This window comes from Dendrobates tinctorius, unplaced genomic scaffold (genome assembly GCF_039654945.1).
Source record: "Dendrobates tinctorius isolate UK_male_01 unplaced genomic scaffold, ASM3965494v1 ptg000231l, whole genome shotgun sequence".
Taxonomy (NCBI): Eukaryota; Metazoa; Chordata; class Amphibia; order Anura; family Dendrobatidae; genus Dendrobates; species Dendrobates tinctorius.
In genome coordinates this window covers 5,313,449-5,327,290 of record NW_027361898.1, presented here as the reverse complement: position 1 = coordinate 5,327,290, position 13,842 = coordinate 5,313,449, and the positions used below count along the sequence as shown (strand labels likewise).

General features: G+C 46.8%; 1 protein-coding gene across 1 annotated transcript in view; it reads right to left on the bottom strand.

The window, feature by feature from the left end:
• Positions 1-8,378, bottom strand: part of MAMDC4 (MAM domain containing 4) — a 40,603-nt gene extending 32,225 nt beyond the window's left edge. The window contains exon 1 of the mRNA XM_073556020.1: positions 8,109-8,378. Coding sequence (XP_073412121.1) covers positions 8,109-8,178 — 70 coding nt within the window. The 5' untranslated portion in view covers positions 8,179-8,378. The remainder of the gene's footprint in view (positions 1-8,108) is intronic.
• Positions 8,379-13,842: the final 5,464 nt, after the last annotated feature.

Genomic DNA, 13,842 nt, shown 5'->3' with positions numbered 1-13,842 from the left:
AAGGCCGGGGCCCGGTCCCCGAGGTTGTATGGACACTAATGGTTCTGCAGCAGACACCGGTGGAGTAGTGGGCTGTAAATGCACTACTCCCATCTAAGACTTGGGGGCACAACAGCAACTAGGAGAGTGAGCCGGGACTCAGGAGTAAGGAGTCCCCGAAGCAGGCTACAGCTGTCTGCCGTACAAGTAGAACATCGGTCAGAATGCACTCCAGTGTAACTCAGTACTGGGAGTACTTCACACTTAAAGGCGCTATAGAGGAGACGTTCAGAAAGGTACATGTTGGCGGAGCGTTGGAAGGGAGCATTCCATCTTGCCTGGAGGTTGACTGAGTCCCTGACCCGGAGGACACGGCACGGAGGCAGGCACCTGTGTGTACTACAGACTGCGAGTAAAGCTTTGGAACTACAAGCCCTGGTGTCCTCCATTCATTCTTGCGCCAACGCACCCAGCACCGCTACATCTGGGTACCAGCTTCTACACCGCTTTTGCCTCTCCTCTAATTCCACATCTACACTGCCCAGGGACTACAGCTCCACCTGTGGGGAGCTTCACCATCTTGGCTGCAACACACCATCAGTCCCAGAGGATCTGCATGCAGCGTCGGCCTAACACCTCACTAGCCGAACACCACAGGTGGCGTCACGAACTATTAATTTAACTACATTCCACCACCATTCCAATTCCCCCATTACTTTGGCACCCAGGGCCACGGTCCGGGTCACCGCTGTTGTGACACATCCCACTGATAATGTCCCGGTACCGGGTTCTGTGTGCCTAAGATTTGTTAGATTTAAAACTTTTGAGAATGTGCAGAAGACCCAATTTAATAGACTGTAAAATGAACATTAAAAATGGCCGCTGGCGTGGAGAAGAAGGGAGTGACGATATGGGAAGTCCTAGGAAAAGACCGCGAACAGTCTTGGGCCTCCCCTGCCTGAATTACTACAGTTGTGGCCAAAAGTATTGACACCCCTGCAATTTTGTCAGATACTACTCAGTTTCTTCCTGAAAATGATTGCAAGCACAAATTCTTTGGTATTATTATCTTCATTTAATTTGTCTTAAATGAAAAAACACAACAAGAATTGTCCTAAAGCCAAATTGGATATAATTCCACACCAAACATAAAAAGAGGGTGGACAAAAGTATTGGCACTGTTCGAAAAATCATGTGATGCTTCTCTAATTTGTGTATTTAACAGCACCTGTAACTTACCTGTGGCACCTAACAGGTGTTGGCAATAACTAAATCACACTTGCAGCCAGTTGACATGGATTAAAGTTGACTCAACCTCTGTCCTGTGTCCTTGTGTGTACCACATTGAGCATGGAGAAAAGAAAGAAGACCAAAGAACTGTCTGAGGACTTGAGAAACCAGATTGTGAGGAAGCATGAGCAATCTCAAGGCTACAAGTCCATCTCCAAAGACCTGAATGTTCCTGTGTCTACCATGCGCAGTGTCATCAAGAAGTTTAAAGCCCATGGCACTGTGGCTAACCTCCCTAGATGTGGATGGAAAAGAAAAATTGACAAGAGATTTCAACGCAAGATTGTGCGGATGTTGGATAAAGAACCTCGACTAACATCCAAACAAGTTCAAGCTGCCCTGCAGTCCGAGGGTACAACAGTGTCAACCCGTACTATCCTTCGGCGTCTGAATGAAAAGGAACTGTATGGTAGGAGACCCAGGAAGACCCCACTTCTTACCCCGAGACATAAAAAAGCCAGGCTGGAGTTTGCCAAAACTTACCTGAAAAAGCCTAAAACGTTTTGGAAGAATGTTTTCTGGTCAAATGAGACAAAAGTAGAGCTTTTTGGGCAAAGGCATCAACATAGAGTTTACAGGAGAAAAAAGAGGCATTCAAAGAAAAAACACAGTCCCTACAGTCAAACATGGCGGAGGTTCCCTGATGTTTTGGGGTTGCTTTGCTGCCTCTGGCACTGGACTGCTTGATCGTGTGCATGGCATTATGAAGTCTGAAGACTACCAACAAATTTTGCAGCATATTGTAGGGCCCAGTGTGAGAAAGCTGGGTCTCCCTCAGAGGTCATGGGTCTTCCAGCAGGACAATGACCCAAAATACACTTCAAAAAGCACTAGAAAATGGTTTGAGAGAAAGCACTGGAGACTTCTAAGGTGGCCAGCAATGAGTCCAGACCTGAATCCCATAGAACACCTGTGGAGAGATCTAAAAATGGCAGTTTGGAGAAGGCACCTTTCTAATATCAGGGACCTGGAGCAGTTTGCCAAAGAAGAATGGTCTAAAATTCCAGCAGAGCATTATAAGAAACTCATTGATGGTTACCGGAAGCAGTTGGTCGCAGTTATTTTGGCTAAAGGTTGTGCAACCAAGTATTAGGCTGAGGGTGCCAATACTTTTGTCTGGCCCATTTTTGGAGTTTTGTGTGAAATGATCAATGTTTTGCTTTTTGCTTCATTCTCTTTTGTGTTTTTTTTCATTTAAGACAAATTAAATGAAGATAATAATACCAAAGAATTTGTGTTTGCAATCATTTTCAGGAAGAAACTGAGTATTATCTGACAAAATTGCAGGGGTGTCAATACTTTTGGCCACAACTGCATGTGACAGCAACATGGCCCACCCCCCGAGGGGTTCGTATACTGGCTTGGTATGGAGGCGCTGGAAGAAGACGCCACCAAAAGAAGGAGGGGCAGAAGCCAGTGGCGGGAAAGGAGCCGAGACAGGAAGAAGAACGCCAGAACGCCATCTTGGAGAGAGAAGGGAGGAGGCCTGCGGAGCGCAAGGTTATGCTGAATCTCCCTGGCGCCATGGCGGAAGGCTACAACCCAGTATCTGAGATGAACCACGAGCAGCTGGAGGACGAAATTGCCCAGCTGACGTGCCACCTGCAACTGAGGCAGGAAGCGCTATGGACATTGAATCTGCAGTGCGCCCAGGAGGGGCCTACACCTGCGGTACCCGCGACACCGGTACCCGCCGCTGCTGCATCGGACCTCTTCCAGGCAGACCCTGTGAAGCCTGCGACCGCTGCCATGCCACCGGCAGCGTACCTTGCTCCCTCCCTGCCACTACTACCGGAGGAGTTGTACACAGCACAGGGAGCTGAAGTGGAGGAAGAGAAGCCCCCGTCCTGACCTGACGCGGCTGCGCAGGTCCCTACAGAGACCCCCGCGGACCCGGAGCCGCTATTAGCTCCACCGCCGTCCCCGGTGTCCAACCGGGCAGCGCCCACCGCCACTACACCTTCACCAGAGCAGAACCCACACCGCCAGGAGGCTCCAGGTATGTCTGATGTCCCTGCACCTGGGAAGGCCTTGGGGTGTACCGCAGTCGCAGCGGCTGGCCAGGTCGTGCTAGATCTGGTCCGGGACCGGGATACCAGCCCCTGGGGGGAACACCAGAACCCCTGATAGTGGCGCCGCAGTACAAAACCAGCCTGGATCGGTCCCAGGAGGAACGGGAGGATGAGGAGAAATGGGCTAGTTGTCAAGCTACCATCCAGCAACTGGCAGCTAAACACCGGAGAGGGAGCGGCGCCAGCTAGCGGTACTAGGCCCAGATTTGGACCGGAAGGAGCGGGTCCATGCCTGTCATTATGGTCCCAGAGATGCAGCAAGCTGGGGCCACGTCCTGGATGTGAATCATGAGAGGGGGTTTGGCTTCATCCATGACCCTAACCGAATCTCTGATCTGTTTTTCAACCGGAGAGACGTAGAACCTCATTTGAGAAAAGGGCACCCTGCCAGGAACCTAAGCCCGGGAGATCATGTGACCATCACCAGACATGAAGGATTGAGACGCTGGTACGCAATGATATCAGGCGAGTCCCAGAGGATCTCATCAAGGCCTACAGGCAGAGACCGCCCACTGCCCCCATGTGCCAAGGTGGGCCAACACCATTCCCACAGCCAAAGGTACGGAAAGCCGCACGTTTCACCCCACTGGAGGAAGAATACCTGCGGACTGCCAATGCGTTTCTCACATCTGGTAGCGGTTCCAGTCCAGAAACCCCAGGAGGGAACAACAACCATTAGTCAAGATGTTTCCTTAATATAACTCTCGTTACCCAGGAGGGTATTTGCACAGTTGTGCTTTGTTTTCTATTATGTTTTAGTTTTGGTTTTTCCAGTGTTGCCCTGTTTTGTTGGCAGTTTTTCCATTTGAACTACAGAGATCATGAACGCTGAATGGTCCAGAACTGCAATTGTAAATAGTTGCACCTCTTTAGGTGCCCTCTCTTGGTTTTACATAGACTCTTTGCAAAGATAAGGTCTACCTCATCTGGAGTATGACTCCAATCAAAGGACACTGCAAGAGATCCCGGCTGGGTGCGGTGTCCAGCGTTTACAAGAATTGTTGAAAGTTTTAATGTGAAGTATTTGATAATGATGTGTCTTATAAGAGCATTGGTAACTAGGAAACTGCTTTTATATAGAATTAGGAATGTTTTGATAGAGAGATGAGAGATTTGAATAAAGAATTGAAAATGTAGGTGATGAACCAGGCACCACGGTTGTCACTCAGAGTTAAAAGAAAGTACAAAATGTGCACTAAAGATGGAAAGAAATGTGTTGATGAAGAATACTGAAGTGATAGTGAGTAACAGACAATAGCACTTTGAATTATGTATTGTACTAAAAATTGCACTTTTGACTTAAGATTTTAGATAGTTAATTAAGAATTGTTTGCAACGTTCAAGAATGAGTGCTTCCCACATTGGGAAGTTTAGTATAAGAAATGTTTATTCAGCATTACAAAAATTTTGTATGTTTCTGTAGTGTCAACTTTGTTTGCAGCCCACAGACGTGCTGTGTTTAATGGGGGGGTATGTGGCGCCCCTGAGGCTCAGTCGCCACAGAGGTACTGCACCTCCTCCCGAGGTGTGGTGCCCCACCATCCAGGTAAGTGGGAGGCTCCTGACCATGCTCCAACACTCGCACCCCACACAACAGAGTAGTTCAGCAAAACCACATTGCGGCTCCTTGCTTGGAGAGTAGCAGAGCACCTTTGGTGGTTCCCTGCTTGAAACACTAAATGTGCTGGGAGACGGGTGGAGTTGAGAATACATAAAAGAGTGGGAAGGTTTAGAATTTCAGTCAGTCAGTCAGTAGGTCAGTCTGAGAGAGGAAGCCACTCAGAGAGGAGTGAGGAAAGAAGATCCCTGAGAGAGGGATGGAGGAAGGAGGTGCTGCAACAGACCTGAGTGACCCGGGTCTGCTGGCACGGGAAAGGAAAGAAGGAGAAAGACATTGAGCTGAAACCTGATCTTCCATAAGAAGGAAAGAATAGTACGGCGCATAGGAGTAAAAGGGAACAGAGAGGACGTGGGTTAGAGGAAGAACCCTGCCTAGAAGTTCTAAGCGCAAGGCCAGGGCCCGGTCCCCGAGGTTTTATGGATACTAATGGTTCTGCAGCAGACACTGGTGGAGTAGTGGGCTGTAAATGCACTACTCCCATCTAAGACTTGAGGGCACAACAGCAACACAGATAGTGAGCCGGGACTTAGGAGTGAGGAGTCCCCGAAGCAGGCTACAGCTGTCTGCCGTACAAGTAGAGTTCTTGGGAACATCGGTCAGGAATCACTCCAGTGTAACTCAGTACTGGGAGTACTTCACACTTAAAGGCGCTATAGAGGAGATGTTCAGAAAAGTACATGTTGGCGGATTGTTGGAAGGGAGCATTCCATCTTGCCTGGAGGTTGACTGAGTCCCTGACCCGGAGGACATGGCACGGAGACAGGCACCTGTGTGTACTACAGACTGTGAGTAAAGCTTTGGAACTACAAGCCCTGGTGTCCTCCATTCATTCTTGCGCCAACGCACCCAGCACCGCTACATCTGGGTACCAGCTTCTACACCGTTTGTGCCTCTCCTCTAATCCCACATCTACACTGCCCTGGGACTACAGCTCCACCTGTGGAGAGCCTCACCATCTTGGCTGCAACACACCATCAGTCCCAGAGGATCTGTATGCAGCGTCGGCCTAGCACCTCACTTGCCGAACACCACAGGTGGCGTCACGAACTATTCATTTAACTACATTCCACCACTATTCCAATTCCCCCATTACTTGGGCGCCCAGGGCCACGGTCTGGGTCAACGCTGCTGTGACACATCCCGCTGATACCGGCCCGGTACCGAGTACCCCACGGCCCTGGGAGGGCGACCCAAGGGAAATGAGGAGTTAGTGTGAGGAGGGCAACGAGTGTAGACGTGTGGGGAGAAGCTGGAGGTTGAGCTGAGGATAGAGAGCTCCCTCCCAGTGAAAGCGCTTGATCTGGAGCCTGGTCTCCACGGTTGTATGGATACTGAAGGTCCTGCAACAGAAACCAGAGGAATAGGAAGCTGTAAATGCTCTATTCCCACTAAGACTCGGAGGCACAACAGCGACGGGTGAGCCAAGAGAGATAGAGGGCTACAGCTGTCTGCCATACGAGGTAGTTCTAAGAGAAGATAAGAAGGAGGAACTTCTGTGTAACACAGTACTGGATGTACCTCAAGCCAGCGCTAGGAATGAGACTACACAACCCATCTGATAGAGAGATCCCTGAGTTGCTTCCAGGCTAGCCTGCTCCTGTGCCATCTGTAACCAGGACACTGGACTGCGTTTGCCAAGTAAAGGTAAAGAAACTGCACCCTGTTGTGTCCTTGCCTCCTTCCTGTAACATCCCCAGCACTGCTACCTCTCTGTGCCAAACACTGCACCCTCTTCCTAAACCTTCCGCTACACTGCCCTGGGACCAACAGCCCTACCTATGGAGGGCTACAACATCATTGTTGCACCCCACCATCTGTCCCAGAGGATCTGTCTGCAGCGTCGGCTTAACACCTCCCTTGCCGAACACCACAGGTGGCGTCATAAATCACTTATAAACTTTATTCCCAACTCAACCCCTTTTACATGGGCGCCCAGGGCCACGGACCGGGTCACCGCTGCTCTGACAATCCCCTCTGAGAGACCGGCCCGGTACCGAGTACCCCACAGCCCTGGGAGGGCGACCCATTTACACAGCACAACACAGCCGGCACCGCAAAATGTTACACAACAGCTTTCTGGAAAATCGATGCCGGCAGAGGATTAACCTCCTTCAAGAGTCATCACCTTATTATATAAGCCATACATTACAAAGCAGGTTACAGCTCATAAGGAACTAAAAGTCCCAGCACAACTTCCTCAGAAGAAATGCTCTTCATCTCCAGTGTGGCTGTAGATTTACACCCAATACCAGCAAGTTCTCCACTGGGAACTACAAGCCTCAGCACATCAAGGTAATGAGGCTTGTACTGTTACAACAGATCTGGGCAGACTGGGACATGTAGTCCTACAGCAAAGAATGAATGTCTATGGTATGCAACGTAGGAGAGGAGTGCTGACGGGGAGAGCGGCCCTCATCCACAGCTGTGGAAATAACTATACGCACGTGGCTCGGAGCAGTTAAAGGCCCGTTCACATGTCCTGGTATAAACCGTACAGGGGAGAGCATCGCTTATAGGATTATTCAGCCCCCACACAGTCTACACATCGTCAGCAGGACATGGACTGCCGGCTGTGGTCTATAGGCCTACAGAAATTACCCATATTTCCATAGGATGCGCTTTTTACTCGTTTGTCGTCTGATCAGCCGCACATTTTCACGAGTCAGGGATTGGGAACAAGCCTTATAGGGTTGTTCCGCCACCACTCTTTGGTATCGGAGGTTAGCCGTGCCAATGAGGCTATGACCCCACACACCTGCCACAACATGTGTATGGTCAGACAGCATAGCACCAGTATCCTATTCTAGTGACTACGTCTGCACAGGTGTGTGGGTTCGTCACACTGCTGACCTCCAATGTGGGAGCAGATAGCCCCCTTTAAGTCGCTACAAGGGAAGAAAAGGATCGGACATGCTGAATGTCAACGATCTAATGCATATGGGGGTCTTACATTTCTTCCCAATGACTGATTACACCCTACAGACGCTGAGTCTTATGAGTCCTGTGTCCCAGACCCCCCATTGTCAATCTTCCATACACACCATCCATTTTTACCGCTCCCCCGATTCGTGATTAATGCAATCAATAGACATAATTAACCCTTAAATGCCAGGTAGCCCTATCCGGACCACCATGCCGGGACTTACCTAAGCTGAACAGAGCGAGCAAGAGCAGGGATATGTGTGCGCTCCTCATGATAAAATCCCAAGAGGACATCGGAGAACGCAGGGAATCTCTCAGAAATAGGGAAGTGGACTTTCACCCCCGGCTGTGGCGACGTGTGACACCCAGGATCTGCAGGAAAGGCAGAAAGTGCCACAAAAGTTTAAAGAGCGAGCAGGTAGAAGTATAATGCTAACTGTACACATTGCAGTCACCCACAAGCAGTGACAAGGGCGCCCCCTAGCAGCTAATAACTATGTAAAATATCCGCAGCTGTTTCCAAGTGATGGTGCAGTGGTCGGGCCTCTCGCTGTATAAAGTTTACCGACTTTTAGGAAGTTACAGAACTTCATATAGCGAGCGGCTGAGGTCAAGGCACTGTGAGTTGTGTCATTTCCCACTTATCGCTTCCATCACTTAGTCACTAAAGAGTTAATTTGCTCGTGTAGGAAAAATCTACACACTCAGCACGCCATGACCCACCCGTGAAAACGAGGGCGCCGCAGCACATCGCATCTGACCTTAGCACCAAACTACGGTGATCGCGGCTGTTAAACCATAAAATTTGGTTCCAAGAATTTATGATCCAGGTGCTGAGTATGACAGGAGCAGCATCAGGAGGCTGGGGGGATGGGGGTGACTACGTGGCGCCCCTGAGGCTTCAGTCGCCACAGAGGTACTGCACCTTCTCCTAAGGTGTAGTGCCCCACCATCCAGGTAAGGTGGGAACTCCTTCCACATTCCAACACCTGCACCCCACACACAGGATAGTTCAGCAGGGACCCATCCATGCTTTATGCTGGAAAGGTCATAGGGTGCCTTTTGTGGTCCCTGGCTTCGTAACACGAGAGGTGCTGATGAGGCGGGTGGAGTTAGATATAAAAGAGAGGGAAGGATTTCAGGTCAGTCTGACAGAAGGTCAGTCTGGGGTGAGTCCCAGAGAGAGAGCAGGCTGACAGCAGGTCAGCCTGAGAGGAGCTCAAGGCGGAGGAAGGCAGTCAGTCAGGAGAGGCTGAGGACTGGTCTTAGTGGAACAAGCTCCCTAGAGAAGGAAGAGAAGGAGAAAGAGACGTAGACTGAAGACTACAGATTCCATAAGAGAGATAGAACGGAACGAAGGAGAATAGAAGGACGGTGGGAAGCAGGTTGAGAAAGAGAGAGAACCCTTCCAGTCCAGAGAGCGCAAAGGCCGGGGCCCGGTCCCCGAGGTTGATTGGATCTTTATGTCCGGCAACATACACCGGAGGAGTAGTGAGCCGCTAACGCCTTGCTCCCATCATAGACTTGGGACACAACAGCAACTGAATAGAGAGCCGGGACGCAGAGTGGAGTCCACGAAGCAGGCTACAGCTGCCTGTCATACAAGTAAAGACTAGGAACACCTAGAGAGAGGCATTCTAGGGTAACTAAGTACTGGAGTGTGTTATAATAATTGTAATAAAGTCCTTTCTTTTGTGTGCATGGGTGTATGTGTATATATATATATATATGTGTATATATATACCCATGTGTGTATGTATGTATGAGTGTGTGTATATGTATATATATATGTATGTATATATGTATCTATGCACATGACTGCATATATGCCATTTATTTTTGCTTAAGACTTTGAAACTCTTTTCAGCTGATGTAATACATGGGTGTTACTTTTGGGTGCTACTTTTTGTGAATGTTAGCAGGTTTCCTTGTCTTACATGACTTCTCTGGTAACTGTAGATAAGGATTTCTAACAAGCTCAGCATATTGTATGTACTCTTTTTTGCAAACGCAATGTTTCAACACCCTTTGGCTTTGCTATTTAAACTCTTGGGAATATGTATTGAGTTAGACAGAGGACGGCCCACACCTGGTGTGGCTGTCATTCTCTCTCCATGCCGGCATGTCCAATAAAGAAGCATCTTACTTATTCAGGTCTGGACGATTTCTAATTGGAAGACTGAAACTCCCCTGACATTTTGGTGCGTTGGCCGGGAATCCAACACCTTTCCCTCACCGGTGAGTACTGTAAACCGTGCACGGGGGAGTCTGGGACTCCTTAAGTAAGTCCTCCGCCTTGACATTAGGCGTCACCAGGGGCATTAATCAGTTATCCCGGTCTGAGGGAAAGTGACGGATTTCGTATAGTCTAAGGATCTCTGGGAATCGTCTGTATCTGAATACAGGTAAGAACATTTAATAATTTTCATTATATTATGAATGTTATTTTAGGAATTGAATAGGGAACTGGTAGACTTTTCCAATTGGGGTTTGTGAGAGGCTCTTGTAAATTGGAAGTTTACATGCAATTGGGGTTATAATAACTCCTGTAAGTTGCGAAGCTCCATAGATTTGGGGTTTGTTTGTTCTTTTAAGATATTCCGCTAAATAACAATAATCTCTATTTATTTTATTTTTTATTTTTTGAATGGGTACAAAGCCAGTGTGAGAAGGCTACTGTGGAATAAAAAACTCCGTGTGCACGTTAAATTGATCTAGATGGGAGAATCGAGGGAGATTCTCATTAGATTAACCCCTTAATGACAGCCAATATATCTTTTTTCTGACCTGAGATATAAGAGCATATCATCCCCACACAGGTGACGATCCAGCAGCTGTCGGCTGTCTACTATAGCTGACAACTTGCTGTATCCTGCTATACCACTTTGCATTAATTCCTTTAAATCACCTGAAGGGTTAATAAACTATCTGACAGAAGTTTTCAATATGTCAGGGGGTGCTGTTTTTAAAAAGGGCTACTAAGGGGTTAAGGAATCCGGTATAAGATGAATTTTTGCTGGTTTTCTGTTTTGTCTTCTGTACTTTATTGAATGTTGTTTTCTGTTAAGTGTGCTGTTTTGTGTCTTTTAAAATTACATAGAACTAAAACGCCATAAATATATGTTTTATGTTACACATGAGACTCCTTGAATGTTATCTTGAGTGAATGTATGAGGATTGAAATAAAATCCTGACTGTATAAGGGAGTCCAGTAGGCGTGGTCAACAGTCATCTGTGGACTGGAGACAAATCATAGGTTATTATAGTGGTATAAATCACCTAGGTACATGTCACCTGATCCCCATAGAGAATATTCTATGTTGTTTTGTTATATGTTTTTCTTTTAATAACACAGAGTGACTGAACCTTCCTCATTTCACTGAGGAGAGTCTGCGCCTGTGGTGCTCTGAATACCTGATATTAAGAACGGGAACGTCTTTGTATATAAAGAGGCGGTGTCAATGGACTTTATCTCAGCACTTCAGGAATAGGAGTACGAGGGAACTTTACTCTCTTGTCTTATGTCTCTGTGTACGTGTGTCTGTCCATTCTCTAACTGTGGAAGCTGTTGTATGTTGTGTGTTTGTACTGTTACACTGGTCAGAAGTCCCTGTGAGCATATTTATCTTGTTCAGATCAGTGACCACATTTATCATCGTGACCCCATTCCTTGGGGACCGTTCATGTTTATTACACTGTGTTGTCATACTAGGTCCTTACAGGCCTTCATTGGACGGAGGTGGCAAGATATAGAGATACAAGCAGGTAAATATCTGGGACATAGTGTAATCAGTGAGGATTATTTAGATCCTGGATATTAGGAGCAGTAATTGAATTGTTGTTGTTGGTTTTTTATCTTCTTGTTGACATATTAATTTCACTGATATTTGTCAAACTTCTTAAAAGTGGGTAGAAATCCATTGTGCTCCAGGGTTTATATTGTGTATAGTCCTTATCTTGTTGTTTGTCTTTTTCTTGTGTTTAAGAATTTTATGTAACATCATTATGGGACTTTATCCCATAGATATATATTTTAAGACCTTGTCCTCATTGTAAGGCAGGATTGTTATTGACCATTTCATCTGATGGCTGGAAAGTTATTAATATTGTACCGAGAAGGTATCCCTGGAATGAGACTGGATATGGTCCTTTTTCATCAGGTACCCAGAGAGAACAGTCTTCAGATCAAATGTGTAATGTGTCCTTATTGGTAACTTATAGGCCTAACTCTTATATATTGTAACAAATAGAGAGTAAACATTCTATATCCCTGACAATGTCTTTTTAGTCTTGACAAACTAGGAGTAGGCACCACCCAGAGCAAACAGTCCTGAGGTGGGAGATAAGCTGTTAACATGAGGATTGTTGTGGAATGTGGTTGTGGTTTTGAGATAAGAAGGGGCCACTAGGAGACCCTGAATGTGTCTTTTGACAGATGGGTTGTATTTCATATAATGTGAAAATTTGGTACAAGAAATGTGTAATGAGAGGAAATATTTAATTTGGCTAAAGTAGAAATACATTTATAAAAAACACTGTATTTCCAGAAGTAACCGTCCTTGTGGGAAGCCATGAGGTCACTTTTCTTGTTGATTCAGGAGCCACTAGAACCTTAGTCCATCCAGAAGAGATACCGACTATTGGACTGTCTGCTGCCTGCATAGTGGTAAAAGGAGCAAGTGGTAAGACACAGAGAACCATTGTCTACGCCTGTGGAGACACCGGTCTCTCGGCACAGGTAAAAGTGCAATTACACAACTTATATTATCAGCTGTGTGGGAGGGATATGATGCAGCCCTGAGCCTGGGAATACTTCCTACTGCTGCCGGACTATAGGTAAAATCCATGGCTGAGACAATGGTGCTCCAGAGGTATGGAGAATCCAGATATTATTACAGTCTAGATCTAATAACTGCAGGACCATCCTTTATTACTGAGTCCTTCATCAAGGAAGCAATAGATAAAGGTATACAAATGTAGATTTTCACACACCTGAAGAACTACACAGCACCATGTACTACAGGTATTTCAGGGGTCCTGATGTAAAATATGAGAATTTCCATGCTCTAGATTATTCTTTGCACACCATATACTGGAATTATAAAGGGAACTGTGTCGTCAGGTGTAAACTGTCAGAACAAATTAAATTTTTGTTATTGCTTTTTAGAGATACCGAGCCACATGTTTCCCTTTCCAGATGTAAAGGTAGATCATGGAAATTCCTTGGTGATTTTGTTGAAGAGTGTAAGGAAAGTAATGATGGGAGGATTTGGGTGATGGCTCATTTTACAATGCCAGACTGCAGGCATAATCACAAGTACTAAAGTGGGACACCATTTCTAAACCCAGTGTCCACCTGCAGCGAGGCAGGGGAACGAGTGAGAAATGCTGATCCTTTCCTAGAATTAGAGGAAGAATTGACCACATACCCAGAATCTTTGTGGTTCTCATGACCTGCAGATGTGGGATCGATAATAGGGGTGACTATACCCTGTCCAGCTCACCTTGTAACACAGCCTTGTTTCCAGTAGGGAGGGCGCCCCCATCTGTAAACGAGGCTGTGATTCCAAGAGCCCCCACAGTGCCAGACCCCCATACTCTGCTGAATGACTGGAGGCCGGAACACAAGGTCTTTCCAGTGATGTCAGTAATGTCTTCTTCAGCATCCTGGTACATCCAGATAGCCAGGTTTGGTTTGTATTCACATATAAGGGGAGCAGGTATACATTCACCAGAATCCCACAAGGGTACTGTGAATCACCTACTATTGTTTTCCAGGTAAAATCGGCTAACCTAGCTCAATGTGAGTCACCAGAAGGTAGCCAGATACTCTTATATGTGGATAACATGCTATCGGCATTAAAAGAAAAAAAGAAAAAAAAAAAATTGGTAACAAAAGGGGTTATTTTTAAAGATGACCTATATATATGAACTGCCCAGTGACCTCCTAAGATATGT